Genomic DNA, 18317 nt, shown 5'->3' on the forward strand with positions numbered 1-18317 from the left:
GTGCACAAACAAAACCTGCGTGGCTTTAAACCAAACAAAATCTCATCACAGAGAAAAGGAAATAGATAAAGTCTCTCAGCCCCATCCAAAATGCTATTTGCAATTGATACATGATAGAAAATGAAAAATGATTTTTTTCAACTAGAGTGTCACTCAGCGTGTTCAGTGCAATTCAGAAATAATCCCATGTCAAGAAGTGGACCAACAGAACACAGAATCCATGGTATTTGTATGATTTTTAATTTTTCTTCTTCATTTTATCTATTTGGTTGTTTGCTTTGATTTTCTTCCTTTTTTTCATGGAAATATGCACACACAGAAACAGAGTGACAGAAAAAAAAGAAAAGAGAGAGAAGGAGAAAGCAAAAGAAAAGCAGACAAGGATAGACACATGTAGAGAGACAGAGAGAGAAGATGTAGGAAGATGGGGGAGGATCTTGGAAGAGATGAGAGAGGAAAACATAAGATCAATCTGAAAACTTTTTTTTCCATCACTACTAACTTGAGTATTTCTTATTTTCATTTCGATTGTTATTCTGCTTCCCGGTTTCCAGGCCAACATCCCCCTAACCTTCTATATGGGTGTTCCCCTCCCCATCCTCACCCCATTGCCGCCCTTCCCCCAACAATCACGTTCACTGGGGGTTCAGTCATGGCAGGACCAAGAGCTTTGCCTTCCACTGGTGCTCTTACTAGGCTGTTCATTGCTACCTATGAGGTCAGAGTCCAGGGTCAGTCCATGTATAGTCTTTGGGTAGTACCTTAGTCTCTGGAAGCTCTGGTTGGTTGGTATTGCTGTTCATAGGGGGTTCGAGCCCCTTCAAACTCTTCCAGTCCTTTCTCTGATTCCTTCAACGGGGGTCCTGTTCTCAGTTCAGTGGTTTGCTGCTGGCATTCACCTATGTTTTTGCTGTATTCTGGCTGTGTCTCTCAGGAGAGATCTACGTCCGGTTCCTGTCAGTTGGCACCTCTTGGCTTCATCCAACTTATCTAATTGGGTGGCTCTATATGTATGGGCCACATGTGGGGCAGGCTCTGAATGGGTGTTCCTTCTGCCTCTGTTCTAAAGTTTGACTCCCTATTCCCTCCAAAGGGTATTCTTGTTCCCCTTTTAAAGGAGTGAAGCATTCACATTTTGATCATCCGTCTTGAGTTTCATATGTTCTATGCATCTAGGGTAATTCAAGCATTTAGGCTAATAGCCACTTATCAATGAGTGCATACCATGAGTGTATTTCTGTGATTGGGTTACCTCACTCAGAATGATATTTTCCAGTTCCATCCATTTGCCTATGAATTTGACAAAGTCATTGTTTTTGATAGCTGAGTAATATTCGATTGTGTAGATGTACCACATTTTCTGTATCCATTCCTCTGTTGAAGAGCATCTGTGTTCATTCCAGCTTCTGGCTATTATAAATATGGCTGCTATAAACATAGTGGAGCATGCGTCTTTGTTATATGTTGGGGCATTTTTGAGTATATGCCCAAGAGAGATATAGCTGGGTCCTCAGGTAGTTCAATGTCCAATTTTCTGAGGAACCTCCAGACTGATTTCCAGAATGGTTATAACAGTCTGCAATCCCACCAACAATGGAAGACTGTTCCTCTTTCTCCACATCCTTGCCACCATCTGCTGTCACCTGAGTTTTTGATCTTAGCCATTCTCACTGGTGTGAAGTGAAACCTCAGGGTTGTTTTGATTAGAATTTCCCTTATGACTAAAGATGTTGAACATTTCTTTAGGTGTTTCTCAGCCATTCGGCATTCCTCAGCTGTGAGTTCTTTGTTTAGCTCTGAACTCCATTTTTTAATAGGGTTATTTGTCTCCCTACGGTCTAACTTCTTGAGTTCTTTGTATATTTTGGATATAAGCTTTCTGTCTGTTGTAGGACTGGTAAAAATCTTTTCCCAATCTGTTGGTTGTCGTTTTGTCCTAACCACAGTGTCCTTTGCCTTACAGAAGCTTTGCAGTTTTATGAGATCCCATTTGTCGATTCTTGATCTAGACCATAAGCCATTAGTGTTTTGTTCAGGAAATTTTCTCCAGTACCCATGTGTTCGAGATGCTTCCCCACTTTTTCTTCTATTAGTTTGAGTGTATCTGGTTTGAGGTGGAGGTCCTTGATCCAGTTGGACTTAAGCTTTGTACAGGGTGATAAGCATGGATTGATATGCATTCTTCTACATGTTGACTTCCAGGTGAACCAGCAGCATTTGCTGAAAATGCTATCTTTTTTCCGTTGGATTGTTTTGGCTCCTTTGTCAAAAATCAGGTGACCATAAGTGTGTGGGTTCATTTCTGGGTCTTCAATTCTATTCCATTTGTCTATCTGTCTGTCTCTGTACCAATACCATGCAGTTTTAATCACTATTCCTCTGTAATACTGCTTGAGTTCAGGGATAGTGATTCCCCCTGAAGTCCTTTTAGTGTTGAGGATAGTTTTAGCTGTCCTGGGTTTTTTGCTTTTCCAGATGAATTTGCAAATTGTTCTGCCTACATTTTGGAAGAATTGAATTGGTATTTTGATGGTGACTGCATTGAATCTGTAGATTGCTTTTGGTAAAATGGCCATTTTTACTATATTAATTCTGCCAATTCATGAGCATGGAAGATCTTTCCATTTTCTGAGGTCTTCGTCAATTTCGTTCTTCTGAGGCTTGAAGTTTTTATCATACAGATGTTTCATTGCTTGGTTAAAGTCACACCGAGGTATTTTATATTATTTGGGACTATTATGAAGGGTGTTGTTACCCTAATTTCTTTCCCGGCTTGTTTCTCTTTTGTTTAGAGGAAGGCAAATGATTTATTTGAGTTAATCTTATACTCAGTCACTCTGCTCAAGGTGTTTATCAGGTTTAGAAGTTCTCTGGTGGAACTTTTGGGATCACTTAAATATACTATCATATCATCTGCAAATAGTGATATTTTGACTTCTTCTTTACAAATTTGTATCCTTTTGATCAACTTTTGTTGTCTGATTGCTCTGGCTACAACTTCAAGAATTATATTGAATAAGTAGGGAGAGAGTCGGCAGCCTTGTCTTGTCCCTGATTTTAGTGGGATTCTCCAAGTTTCTCTCCATTTAATTTAATGTTAGCTACTGGTTTGCTGTATATGGCTTTTACTATGTTTAGGTATGGGCATTGAATTATTATTCTTTCTAGGACTTTTATCATGAAGGGGTGTTGAATTTTTTAAAATGCTTTCTCAGCATCCAATGAAATAATCATGTGGTTTTGTTCTTTCTGTTTGTTTATATAATGGATTACGTTGATAGTTTTCCATATATTAAACCTTCCCTGCATGCCTGGGATGAAGCCTCCTTGATGATTGGAGGATGGAGGATGATTGCTTTGATGTTCTCTTGGATTCTGTTTGCCAGAATTTTATTGAGTATTTTTGCGTCGATATTCACAAGGGAAATTGGTCTGATGTTCTCTTTCTTTGTTGGGGGGTCTTTGTGTGGTTTAGGTATAAGAGTAATTGTGACTTCATAGAAGGAATTCGGTAGCGCTCCATTTGTTTCAATTTTATGGACTAGTTTGGATAGTATTGGTATGAGGTCTTCTCTGAAGGTCTGATAGAATTCTGCACTGAACCCATCTGGACCCATTTGCTGCAGATTTTCAAGTTTCATTTTCATTAAATTCTAAGAAGTCTTTAATTTCTTTCTTTAGTTCTCCTTGTCCAGGTTATCATTGAGTAGAGCATTATTCAACTTCCATATATATGTGGGCATTCTTCCCTTATTGTTATTAAAGTACAGCTTTAGCCAGTGATGTTCTGATGGGACGCATGAGATTATTTTTATCTTTCTATATCAGTTGAGGTCTGTTTTATGGCCAATTAAATGGTCAATTTTAGAGAAAGTACCATGAGGTGGTGAGAAGAAGGTATATCCTATTGTTTTAGGATAGAATGTTCTATAAATATCTGTTAAATCCATTTGGTTCATGACTTTTCTTAGTCTGTCTACGTCTCTATTTAATTTCTGTTTCCATGATCTGTCCATTGATGAGAGTGGGGTGTTGAAATCTCCTACTATTATTGTGTAAGGTGCAATGTGTGCTTTGAACTTTAGTAAGGTTTCTTTTATTTATGTAGGTTCCCTTGTATTTTGAGCATAGATATTTAGAATTGAGAGTTCATCTTGGTGGATTTTTCCTGTGATGAATATGAAATGACTTTCCTTATCTTTTTTGATGACATTTAGTTAAAAATTGATTTTATTCTATATTCGAATGGCTACTCCAGCTTGCTTATACAGACCATGTGATTGGAAAGTTGTTTTCCAGCCTTTCACTCTGAGGTGGTGTCTGTCTTTGTCTCTGAGGTGTGTTTCCCGTAGGCATCAGAATGCAGGGTCCTCATTGGGTATTCAGTTTGTTAATCTATGTCATTTTATTGGGGAGTTGAGACCATTGATGTTGAGAGATATTAAAGAATAGTGATTATTGCTTCCTGTTATATTCATATTTGGATGTGAGGTTATGTTTGTGTGCTTTTCTTCTCTTTGTTTTGTTGCCCAGATGATTACTTTCTTGCTTTTTCTAGGGTGTAGCTTGCCTCCTTATGTTGGGCTTTACCATTTATTATCCTTTGTAGAGCTGGATTTGTAGAAAGATATTGTGTAAATTTGTTTTTTTCATGGAATATCTTGGTTTGTCCATCTATGTTAATTGAGAGTTTTGCTGGATAAAGTAACCTGGCATTTGTGTTCTCTTAGTGTCTGTATGACATCTGTCCAGGATCTTGTGGCTTTCATAGTCTCTGGTAGAAATCTTGTGTGATTCTGATAGGTCTGCCTTTATATGTTCCTTGCCCTTTTTCCCTTACAGCTTTTAATATTCTTTCTTTGTTTTGTGCATTTGGTGTTTTGACTATTATGTTACAGGATGAGTTTCTTTTCTGGTCCAATCTATTTGGAGTTCTGTAGGCTTCTTGTATGTTTATAGGCATCTCTTTCTTTAGGTTAGGGAAGTTTTCTTCTATGATTTTGTTGAAGATATTTACTGGTCCTTTGAGTTGGGTGTCTTCACTCTCTTCTATACCTATTATCCTTAGGTTTGATCTTCTCATTGAGTCCTGGATTTCCTGTATGTTTTGGACCAGGAACTTTTTCTGTTTTACATTATCTTTGACCAAATTGGTATATTAAACTCAGGACTGAAATCACCCAAGTAGAAACAAAAATGACTATAAAAAGAAGCAACAGAACCAGAAGCTGATTCTTTGAGAAAATCAACAAGGTAAATAAACCCTTAGCCAGACTAACAAGAGGGCACAGAGAGAGTATCCAAATTAATAAAATCATAAATAAAAAGGACTCAACAGAATCTGAGGAAATTCAAATGTCATAAGATCTAACTACAAAAGCCCATACTCAACAAAACTGAAAAATCTGGATGAAATGTACAATTTTCTTGAGAGATACCAGGTAACAAAGTTAAATCAGGATGAGATAAATCATCTAAATAGTCCCATAAATCCTAAAGAAATAGAAGCAGTCATTAAAAGTCTCCAAACCAAAAGAGAGAGAGAGAGACAGAGACAGAGACAGAGAGACAGAGAGACAGGGAGACAGAGAGACAGAGACAGAGAGATAGAAAGAAAAAAAGAAAAAAAGACAGGACCAGAGTTTAGTGCAGAATTCTATCAGACTTACACAGAAGACCTGATACCAATATTTTCCAAAATATTCCCCAAAAGAGAAACAGAAGGAATACAACCCAATTCCTTCTATCAAGCCACAGTGACACTTATACCTAAACCACAAAAAAACTAACAAAAAATTTCAGACCAATTTTCCTAATGAATATTGATACAAAAATATTCAATAAAATTCTGGCAAACAGAAACAAAGAACATGTCAAAACAATCAGCCATCATGATCAATAAGCTTCATTACATGGATTCAGGGATAGTTCAATATTTGGAAATCTGTCAAAACAATCTACTATATAAACAAACTCTAAGAAAAAAGAACCACATGATCATTTCATTAGATGCTCAGAAAACGTTTGACAAAATTCAACACCCCTTCATGTTAAAAGTCTTGGAAAGACCAGGAATTCATGGCACGTACCTAAACATAGTAAAAGCAATGTATAGCAAACCAGTAGCCAATATCAAACTAAATAGAAAGAAACTTGAAGTAATCCCACTAAAATCAGGGACTAGACAAGTTGCCCAATATTCCCCTACCTATTCAATATTCAAGGCCATTTTCAGAGTAATCATACAACAAAAAAAGAGGAAAGGGATACAATTTGTATAGGTAGAAGTGAAAATACCACTGCTTGCAAATGATATGATATTATGTGACCCCAAAATTTCCAACAGAGAATTCCTACAGGTGATAAACAATTTCAGCAAATGGTTGGATATAAAATTAACTCAAACAAATCAGTACTGCCTTCCACTAAAGATAGGACAAACAGTTTGAGGAATAAATTAGGGAAACAGCACCCTTCACAATAGTCACAAATAATATAAAATACCTCAGTGTGATTGTACCCAAGCAAGTTAAAGATCACTTTGCAAGAACTTCAAGTCTCTGAAGAAAGAAATTGAAGATCTCCTGGCCTCAAACTGTATTTCAAAGCAATAGTGATAAATACTGTATGGTATTGGTACAGAGACAGGCAGATAGATCAATAGAATAGAAGTGAAGACCCAGAAATGAACCCACACACCCACTGTCACTTGATCTTTGACAAAGGAGCTAAAACCATCTATTCAACAAATGATGCTGGTTCAACTGGTGGTCAGCATGTAGAAGAATTCAAATTGATCCATGTAGGGAGCTGCGATATGCCATGCCTCAAAGATGTCACTGGTTTCCACCTTCCACCCTCCCAACAGTGAGCGCTCCTTGTAGTAAACAAGTCCTTATTTGGCTATGCCTCCCTGGCCTGCTAGCTTCCACATAGTGACAGCCTATCTGCATGACCCATGTGGCTTGCTGGGATTGGCCAGCGCTAGCTATTTAAGTGTGGTGCGGGGGTTCCCAGGGGTCAGAAGATTGTATCAAGGTTCCTGAGTAAAACTGCTTGAAGAAGATCTTCGCTGGTCGTGTCTTCCTTGCTGGTCGGGTTGGGTGTGACAAGTGGTGGCCCATACGGGGAACCTCCTAAGATCAGAACTTCTTGCAGTCAGGGCAGCACTGGAAAGTTCCCAAGGTAAGGTGGGACCATAAGTACCACGGGAAATAAGCGGCTATAAAGTCTCAGGGTAGTGAGCAAGAAAGTTCGCTGTAGCAGCGAACCAAAAGTAAAGTTCGAGGTAGCAGCGAACCGAAAGTAAAGTTTGCGGCAACAGCGAACCGAAAGTAAAGTTCGCGGCAACAGCAAAACGAAAGTAGCAAGACGCGTGGTGAATTTAGCCGTAGCAGCATAGAAAGTTTTTGTGTTGGGGACCTCACAGTCTCGTCCAATTTTTCTGGCTTTTTAAGAGCTGTTTGAGCGAAAGAAACTAAAAATAAAAAGGAGCACCATAGAGAGATTTTTGAGCGAATGCGATGCCATTGCACCCTGGTTCACAGTCTCTGGTAATCTTACTGTGGCAAGTTGGGAAAAATTAGGGAAAGACCTTGATTTTGCCTGGGAACAGGGGACTCTAAGACCTGGGGTCCATCCAGTGTGGCGCTTAGTGCGTAGTTGCCTTGAGGTTCAGAAATGTTGTCAGGCAGCTATAGAGAAGGGGCAAGCTGCCCTAGAAATGCTTCAAGAGGAGAGGTCAGAAAATCAGGGAAGCGCAAAGGAGACAAACTCAGAAAAGACAGATACAGAGGAGGAAACAGAAGAAGCAGATTCAGAAGAAGAGTTACAAGAGTTGATAGATCAAATGCAGAAACAGTCTCTAAGGAATAGACAGAAGAAGAAAAGGAAAAGGCCTAAAATGGCGGAGGAACCTCCTGGGCAGTTCCCCTCGGCTCCTCCTCCCTGCAATGTTGTAGAGGGAGGAAGTAGAGTTTCGGGTAGTACATTCTGCCCAGAAGTGTTGAAGGTGGTCCGCACAGAACTACATCTGGCCTATCCTGTTTATGTGGATGCTAATCAACAAAGGTATCATGAGCCTTTAGACTTTAAGGTGATCAAGTCCCTGGCGGAATCAGTCAGCACATATGGCATTATGACCTCATTTACCATAGCTCAGGTTAAGGCCTTACACAGATTTTGCATGACTCCTGGTAATTGGACTAACCTTGCTCGGGCCTGTCTTTGTCTGGGACAGTATTTGGACTGGAGAGCTTTTCTAATTGAATATGCCAATCAACGGGCTGCTGCCAATTTGGCGGCGGGAGGCATTATCCAAAACACCCTTTGCTATCATTTTATAAGGAACATCCCGTGATCTTGCCTAAGGTAACCTCCAGTGTTCCTATACAGGGGGCGCCAAACATTTTTACAGATGGATCCAAAAATGGCTGTGGAGCTTATGTGATTAACTATCAAGAGTCAATTTTGTGTCAATATCAACCCGGCTCTCCACAAGTAATTGAACTCAAAATTGTGCTGGAAGTGTTTAAAAATTGTTCTTTTGCCTTTAATTTGCTCTCTGATTCATCATATGTTGTTAATGCAGTTAAGATATTAGAAATGACTGGCCCTATTAAAATTAGCAGCACGGTATGCCAGCTGCTGAGGGAACTTCAGGAATTGATCTGGAAAAGAGATCACAAGTTTTTTGTCCAACATATTAGAGCTCATACAGGTTTGCCTGGTCCTCTCAGTGAGGGAAATGATCTTGTGGATAGATGTACCTGAATGGAGTTTATCTTCTTAAGCTCATCATTGGATCAAGCCTGACAGTTTCATGAACAATTTCATGTGCCTACTAAAACCTTACAGCAGAAGTTTCATCTGTCTCGAGCAGATGCTCAACAGATAGTTTTAGGATGTCAACAGTGTATCACTTTTCACCATCCCCCTAGTGTAGGGGTTAATCCTAGAGGCCTCTTGCCCCTAAAGATTTGGCAAATGGATATAACTCACATATCTGGATTTGGGACTCTAAAGTACATTCATGTTTCTGTGGATACTTGTTCAGGTGTCATTCATGCTACCCCTATGAGTGGAGAAAAGACACACACTGTTATTGGACACTGCCTAGAAGCCTGGGCTGCTTGGGGAAAGCCTCAACACTTAAAAACTGATAATGGCCCAGCATACACTGCCCAATCTTTCAAATCCTTTTGTAAACAGATGGATGTGCAGTTGAGCCATGGCCTGCCTTATAATCCCTAAGGACAAGGTATTGTTGAGCGAGCACATCATACTTTGAAGGAATGTGTAATTAAACAAAAAGGGGAATAGGCCATGGCAGAACTCCTAAGGAACAGATATCCTTAGCCCTTTTTACTCTTAATTTTTTAATTTTGGATGATGATGGCCTTTCTGCCACTGACCGACATCAGTGTTGGGCGGGCACGTTGAAAGGTTATGTGAAATGGAAAGATGTGATCACTGGCTTATGGCATGGGCCAGATCCCGTGTTGGCATGGGCGAGAGGGTCTGTTTATGTGTTTCCTCAGGACCGGCAAGATCCGTTGTGGGTCCCTGAAAGATTGACCAGGAGGTGCAACAAGAATGAAGATCCTGCTGTTGTTGACACTTCTCGGTGTGACCCAAATGCTGGTCCAAATGAAGCCCTGGTGGGGAATACTATCAGTGTTCGCGAGACTCATGCCAATACATCATGACCTTTAAGCCTACTCCTCTAATTTGTCTAAACAGTTGTCAAGTTATCTTTTAGGTAATTGGATGGGAGAATTCGATTTCTTAATGGATCAGCTACGTGTAGCCATCGTGACCGTGAACTCCACACATGCGGATGCTAGACTGGCTATGGGATTGTCATCTTGGATTGCTGCTGCTATGAATCATCTGAGGTAGTGGGCAGGTATGGGAGCCCTAGCTAGACTCTTGCTGCTGGTCTCCCTAGTGAGCCTGTGGTGTCTCTGTAGAATGAGGTTTGTTCAGAGGCAGCACGCGGCTATGGTGGTACAGGCATTTGCAGCCATTGAAGCAGGACAGTCCCCTCAAGCCTGGCTTATGGTCATTCAGAAGACCTAGTGGCACCTCGCCCCTGAGTATGTGTGAGTGACCCTGCCCAGTGACAGGCAACTTCCCTTCTACCTAAGGCATGGAACCTTGTGGGCAACGAGTTGTCCTAAGACGGGTTTAATGAAGGGATGATCCTAAGACAAGGGGGTCGCCACGCTCAAAGGGGGAACTGTAGGGAGCTGCGACGTGCCACGCCTCAAAGATGGTGCTGGTTTCCGCCTTCCACCCTCCCAATGGTGAGCACTCCTTGTAGTAAACAAGTCCTTATTTGGCTATGCCTGCCTGGCCTGCTAGCTTCCACATAGTGACAGCCTATCTGCATGACCCATGTGGCTTGCTGGGATTGGCCAGCACTAGCTATTTAGGTGTGGTGCGGGGGTTCCCAGGGGTCAGAAGATTGTATCAAGTTTCCTGAGTAAAACTGCTTGAAGAAGATCTTCACTGGTTGTGTCTTCCTTACTGGTTGAGGTTGGGCGAGACAGATCCATTCTTATCATCTTATCTCCTTGTACAAATCTCAGATCCAAGTGGATAAAGGACCTTTATGTAAAACCAGATACATTTAAACAAATAGAAGAAAAGATGGGGAAGAGCCTCAAACACATGGGCACAGGGGAAAATTTCCTGAACAGAACACCAATGTCCTTTGCTGTGAAATTAAGAATTGACAAATGTGATTTCATAAAATTGTGAAGCTTTTGTAAGGCAAAGAACCCTGTCAATAGGACAAATATCAACCAACAGATTGGGAAAAGACCTTAACCAACCCTACATGCAATAGAGGACTAATACCTAATATATACAAAAATTTCAAGAAGTTAGACTTTAGAGAATCAAATAACCATATTAAAAATGGGGTACAAAGCTAAACAAAAAATTCTTAACCAAAGAATATAGAATGGCTGCAAAGCACCTGCAGAAATGTTCAACATCCTTAGTCATCGTGGAAATGCAAATCAAAACAACACTGAGATTCTGCATCATACCAGTCAGAATGGCTAAGCTCAAAAATTCTTGGGATAGCAGATGCTGGCAAGCATGTGAAAAAAAAAGGAACACTCCTCCATTTTTGGTGGGATTGCAAGGTGGCACAACTACTGTGGAAATCATTCTCGTGGTTCTTCACAAAACTTGACATAGTATTACCTAAGTACTCAGCTATACCACTCCTGAGCATATACCCAAAAGATTTCCCAGCATATAACAAGGACATGTGCCCCACTATATTCATAGCAGCCTTATTTATAATAGTCAGAAGCTAGAAAGAATCCACATGTCATTCAACAGAGAATGGATACAGAAAATATTGTATATACAATGGAGTGCTACTAAGCGATTAAAAACAATGAAATCAAAAAATTCTTAGGCAAATTGATTAAGGTAACCCAACACAAAAGAGCATGCAAGATATGCACTCACTGATATAATGATATTAGTATAAAAGCTCAGAATACTAAAGATACAGTTTAGAGACTGTGTAAAGCTCCAGAAGAAGGAAAACCAAAGTGTGGATGCTTCAGTCCTTCGTAGATGGGGGAACAAAATATGACAGGAGGAAATACAGAGACTGTGTGAGCAGAGACTGAATTAAAGGCCATCCACAAACTGCCCCACCTGTGTATCCATTCCACATATAGTCAACAAACCCAGACACTATTGTAGATAACAAAAAGTGCATGCTGAAAGGAGCCTGATGTAGTTATCTCCTGAGAGGCTCTGCTAGAGCATGACAAATACAGAAGCAGATGCTCACAGCCAAACATTGGGCTGAGAACATGATCCCCAATTGAAGGATTGAAGGTGCAGAAGAGAAACAGTATTAACCAAACAGACATTCCAGAGCTTCCAGGGACTAAGCTACAAACCAAAGAGTACAAATGGAGTGACCCATGTCTTCAGCTGCATATGTAGCAGAGGATTGCCTTGTTGGGCATCAATGAGAAGAGAGGCCCTTGGTCTTGCGAAGGCTTGATGCCCCAGTGTATGGGGATGTCAGAGCAGACAGAAGGGAGAGAGTTCATGGGTGGTTGGTAGTCCACCTTCATAGAAGCAGTCTGATGGAGAATGGAATAAGGGTTTGGAGTAGGGGAAACCAGGAATGGCCATAACATTTGAAATGTAAATAAAGAAAATATTCATTAAAAAAGAAGCATTTTACCCACTGACTCATCTCCCCATCCCTATATATTATGATTATTAAATAGTCGTTAAATTTAACTCCACCAAAGAATTAAGTAATTGTGCCTATAAAATGCTAGACATTGGGGGCTGGAGAGATGGCTCAGCGGTTAAGAGCACCCGACTGCTCTTTCAGAGGTCATGAGTTCAATTCCCAGCAACCACATGGTGGCTCACAACCATCTGTAAAGAGATCCAATGCCCTCTTCTGGTGTATCTGAAGACAGCTACAGTGTACTTATATATAATAAATAAATAAATCTTAAAAAAAATGCTAGACATTCTACATCTGACAACGCCCTTTTGAATTGGCTCTACTTACACACACACACACACACACACACACACACACGCACACACACACACACACAAACACACATATTCAAACACATGAATGCACATAAAGAAAATATTGGGTAAACACCTCAATATCTAGTGGAGGACAGAGTAGGAGAAGAGTATAATTGTTTCAATTAACAATATTTTAAAAGTATCAGTTTGAGAGTATGGGTGACTGCTAATGGAAGATAGTTTACCTTCAAGCACTCCTGCATTAGTTGGCTCACATTGTTCCGTTGCTGAAAATCTATTTTTTGAAGGATCATTTCATGGAGTGCATGGGCCACAGCATATATAGCATTGTATACATTGTAACACTCATCATTCATGGCCATATCAAAACTGTGCCATGGTAACCATTCCCATGAGTTGCTGGATGTGCATTGATTTGGTGTTTTACAGTTAGATTTTAAAAGTGAACAGTTAGAGTACATCCACCCAAGTCTTTCAGGAGAAAAATAATGTGTGTCCTTAGAAAGATTCATTCTGTAAATAAAGTTATTTAAAATTGAAACATCTCCATGATATTGTGAAATAGTGAAAGTCCCATGGAACGAAGTAGAGGTGAATTCTCTCTCCCTTGTAATCACATCCCACTGTGAGGGAGTGAACCAGACTTTCTGTGTGCCTAAATATTTCCAATGTTTAAAGCTCACTTCTAAAGCAGTATTCATTTCTCCATAAATTATAACAACATTTGCTGATGATGTAATTATTTTGTTGTAATATATTTCAGCCCTTGTTGTAAATAACTGCATGTTCTGTGGGATCACATTCACAAAGGCTAAACAGACTCCATTTCTTTGCATTTCTCCTTTTATATCTAAGAGAAATTGAATACCTTGGTCATTATCTTCGACAACTAATCCTACCCATGTCCAGCTGAAATGGAACAGCAAGGATACTATGGCTTCACACAGGAATCTGTCTTTGGGGGCAATCTGATGCAGATTAGGAAACTTGATTTGGTCACTAAGGAGAGGATGGAATGGTCCATAGGTAATCTAAAGGAAGCAGAACAAGAAAGAAACATGAGGAAGCAGGTTGCTGTCAAAGTCAGCCTAAGTCATTAATTGTATTAAGAAATATAAACCTTCAATACCCAATCTCTTCGATAATGGCAGTTAACAGGTGATATTCAAACTCTTCCACAAAATCAAACAAACACTCAACAAACAAATACAACCTACCTTACCTGTGGGATAAAGTTGAGCTGAAGAATTGTTGCCACTTGTGCAGATGATTTCCACAGTGGACCTGTAAGTACTATTTCACATGCCCCAGGATTACAGACGTAATTAGGAAGCGTGTGCTGATATTTTGTCATTATATTTAGATTAGTGAGTAATGATAAATAACCGTTGCATTCACCTCTAAAATATGCAATTTCCAGAGACACATTGGGTAAAATGTAAGGGTTACCATTTATCTCCATGATAGCAAAATACAGTGACAGAACATACTGGTATATTTTGGAAGGTAAACTGAAAAAAAATGAAATTATGGTAAGTATAAATGTATACCCAACATACATATTTTCTGATTAAATTCATTAAATTTTGTTAACAATGTTATTCCCCTTAAATTCCTTTTGAAAGCTTTTCCTATTTTTGAAAGGCCAGTGTGGATGTTTCAGTCCTTCTTAGATGGGGGAACAAAATATGAAAGGAGGAAATACAGAGATCATTACAAATCCATAAAAACCTTCAAATTCTTAAGCATTCCTTAAAGTTTTTATTTCATAAAATTCAGTTAGTCTGATTTAAAACAGACAAAAAAACAAGCAAAAGATGTATATGTGATTCTAAGTCTGAAATAGGGCTTTTATCAGACATTGCATCTACTTCTTACTTGTATAATTGCCAATATCAAGAGGTACAATAAGGAAAACACTTTTTCTTCTCCATCTTTATTAACTTGGGTATTTCTTATTTACATTACAATTGTTATTCCAGTTCCCGGGCCAACATCCCACTAACCCCTCCCTCTCCTCTTCTATATGGGTGTTCCTCTCCACATCCTCCCCCCATTACTGCCCTCCCCACAACAATCACATTCACTGGGGCTTCATTCTTGGCAGGACCAAGGGCATTCCCTTCCACTGGTGCTCCTACTAGGCTATTCATTGCTTCCTATGAGGTTGGAGCTCAGGGTCAGTCCCTGTATAGTCTTTGGGTATTGGCTTAGTCCCTGGAAGCTCTGGTTGGAAAGCACTGTTGTTCATATGGGGTCTCAAACCCCTTCAAGCTCTTCCAGTCCTTTCTCTGATTCCTTCAACGGGGATCCCATTCTCAGTTCAGTGGTTTGCTTCTGGCATTCGCCTATGTATCTGTTGTATTCTGGCTGTGTCTCTCAGGAGAGATCTACATCCAGTTCCTGTCAGCCAGCACCTCTTGGCTTCATCCATCTTATCTAATTAGGTGGCTGTATATGTATGGGCCACATGTGGGGCAGGCTCCGAATGGGTGTTCCTTCAGCCTCTTTTCCAAACTTTGCCTCCCTATTCCCTGCCAAGGGTATTCTTGTTCCCCTTTTAAAGAAGGAGTGAAGCATTCGTATTTTGGTCATCCTTCTTGAGTTTCATGTGTTCTGTGCATCTAGGGTAATTCGAGCATTTGAGCTAATATCCACGTATCAATGAGTGCATACCATGTGTGTTTTTCTGTGATTGGGTTACCTCACTCAGGATGATATTTTCCAGTTCCATCCATTTGCCTATGAATTTCACAAAGTCATTGTTTTTGATAGCTGAGTAATATTCCATTGTGTAGATGTACCACATTTTCTATATCCATTACTCTGTTGAAGGGCATCTGGGTTCTTTCCAGCTTCTGGTATTATAAATAAGGCTGCTATGAGCATAGTGGAGCATGTGTCTTTGTTACATGTTGGGGCATCTTTTGGGTATATGCACAAGAGCGGTACAGCTGGGTCCTCAGGTAGTTCAGTATCCAATTTTCTGAGGAACTTCCAGACTGATTTCAGAATGGTTGTACCAGTCTGCAATCCCACCAACAATGGAGGACTGTTCCTCTTTCTCCACATCCTCGTCAGCATGTGCTGTCACCTGAGTTTTTTGTCTTAGCCATCCTGACTAGTGTGAGGTGGAATCTCAGGGTTGGAAAACACTTTTCTAACTATGGAGTTTGTTGGATTCTCTCACAGCTCACTGTACTGAGGCAGTAATGTAGATAATGATAAATATACAATTTCTATAAGTTTGCAACAACTGGCCCCAGGGGTCTTTTAAATTCATTCTTATAAAAGGCAAATATTACTCTACTAGCTAGTTTTGTGTGTCAACTTGATACAAGCTGGAGTTATCACAGAGAAAGGAGCCTTGGTTGAGGAAATGCCTCCATGAGATCCAGCTGTAAGGCATTTTCTCAACTAGTTATGAAGGAGGGAGGGCCTAGCCCATTGTGGGTGGTGCCATCCCTGGTCTGGTAGTCTTGGGTTCTATAAGAAAACAAACTGAGTATGGCAGGGGAACAAGCTAATAAATAATATCCCTCCATGGCCTCTGCATCACCTCTTGTTTCCTGCCCTGCTTGAATTCCAGTCCTGACTTTCTTTGGTAATGAACAGCAATGTGGAAGTGTAAGCTGAATAATCCATTTCTTTCACAACTTGCTTCTTGGTTATGAAGTTTGTGCACGAAAAGAAACCCCAAGTAAGTGGATTACTATCTTACTTTGTCCCTCTTCTGTATTTATTCTAATTCTTCAAATAGTTTTCTAACTGCATAAAATGTTGAATGATAAATATCTCAGCTAATAATATTTAGCAAACTAGTTCACAATACTTCATTATTTTAGGTTCATTATAAAATATGAATTTTCTTTATTTAAGATAGGCCAGACATGATGACATATTACTATAGTTCTAGGACTAAGGAAACAGAGGTAGGTGAATGTCTGAGCTCATAAGCAGTGTACAGAGCTTGAATAGTACAGAGTGATTTCCAAGACAGCCAGTTACACACAGAAATATTGTCTCAAAAATGAAAAAACAAGCAAAAAGGATTATGTTATCATATTTATTTTAGTAGCTAAGAAATATCAAACATTTGAAATGGTGTGTCTTTTATCTACTCATATTTTACATATGTTACACACTTGAGTTAGCACGAATGATGCCTCTCCAATTTTGGTGCCCAGTTTTGCAATCTTACCTAAGAATTATTTTTTTGAATTTTATTTTTAAGATATTCTATCATGGCATCATTCCTCTATTCATTTCACATTTTTCTGTACAGTTCCATTAGTATGAGACTTAAATTTTATCAAATAAATTAGACCACCATATCTTGAGGGTTTTATTTCTCAAATGTAAAAAAAAAAATCAAGAAAGAAAGAAAAGATGATGGAACACATACTTTTGCCTTGTTTATTATCTTATTCACTCATGTCCTAATTTTCCTCATTTGCTCTAAAATATATGCAATGTTTTATGTGTAGTTGTGGATCAGTGTATTCTGTCTATGGATTCCTTACATAATATGTCTTACTGCTTATCTTACCTGATTACATTACCTTTAATATGTTCCCTTTCAATATAAAATTTCTTCAATTTCTGAAATAGTACATATCTAGTTTCTATTTTCAATTTTCATCTCATTTCTTTAACCAATTATACATAATCATTTTTTAATTTGGGTTTAAAATAGTTAATTCAGTGTCTACATCTATTTTAGTTCTACATAGTGTTTCGGTTTAGTATAATTGAGAATACCTAATTTGCTTACATTTCATGACTTTTCCTTACATGTTTTGACTTTAAATATTTCAAGACACAGAATTCATCAAGTCTTAATTGAATATACATTTCCTGTATAAAAATATTAAACAGGATGCTGTAGAGACGTTTCAATCCTTAGGAGCAGATACTGGTTTTGTAGAGGATCCACATTGTTTAATCAATAGAAAACATGCTAGCCTATAATAACTTGCCATTCCTACTTCAGGGAATCTGAAGCCAACAGCCTCCTTTAGCATATTCACTCACCTGCACTGATTCCCACTGTCATTAAATATAAATTAATAAGTAAGTACTAGTCCATCTGTAGTGGTGAACATAAAATTAAGAACTTCAAATTGTGAATTGGACCTCAAATCCAAACAGAAAGTGATTGGCTATTTTCACGACATATGTGCCACTACAGTACCTGTAAGCATTGGGCTGCTTGGTGATCATTCTTTCTGTGCCTTACAAAGATCACAACTTGTTAAGATTTATTTTTTTCTCATTAGTATGCATAGCATCTTCCAGACATATGAGTGTTTTTCACTATGGAAAAATATCTTCCAGCTATGTAATGGCTTATATTCTCATGCTAGTTGTGGTACCCAAGAATCCTGCTTGCAGTGACCCACATGTAGGCTAAAGGAAGCCTGCCCCCTGTTGGCTTTGATTGGGAAATAAAGTTGCAATGGCCAGTAGCTGAGCAAGAAGACAAAGGCAGGAATTTTAGATTTCCTGGATTCCACCATGAGAGGGGGGTATGACAGACCACACACCATGAAGGAACAGGAAGGTGAAATGACTGAAATATAGGTGCAAAGGCAAAGTGGCCCCATGAGTGGGCTTACCTGAGGGAAACAGGGAAACAAAGCTAAGCTATAGATTGGGAAAATGTTAACTCAGGAATAGTGGAGGGGAGAGTGTGGTCTCTGCAGGGATGTTTGAAAGTGTCCAACCACTGAGCTAGTTAAGGCATATAAAGGTTG

The 18317-nt window shown here is 39.4% G+C and overlaps 1 protein-coding gene across 1 annotated transcript in view; it reads right to left on the reverse strand.

Moving 5' to 3' along the window:
• The window catches only part of Vom2r77 (vomeronasal 2 receptor, 77), a 66012-nt gene that overhangs the window by 26014 nt on the left and 21681 nt on the right, over positions 1-18317 (reverse strand). The window contains exons 2-3 of the mRNA NM_001099519.1: positions 13784-14072; positions 12786-13592 (exon numbers count right to left, since the gene is read on the reverse strand). Of these exons, the coding sequence (NP_001092989.1) occupies positions 12786-13592; positions 13784-14072 (1096 nt within the window). The remainder of the gene's footprint in view (positions 1-12785; positions 13593-13783; positions 14073-18317) is intronic.

The sequence above is a fragment of the Rattus norvegicus genome, chromosome 9 (assembly GCF_021556685.1).
Source record: "Rattus norvegicus strain SHRSP/BbbUtx chromosome 9, alternate assembly SHRSP_T2T, whole genome shotgun sequence".
Classification (NCBI taxonomy): domain Eukaryota; kingdom Metazoa; phylum Chordata; class Mammalia; order Rodentia; family Muridae; genus Rattus; species Rattus norvegicus.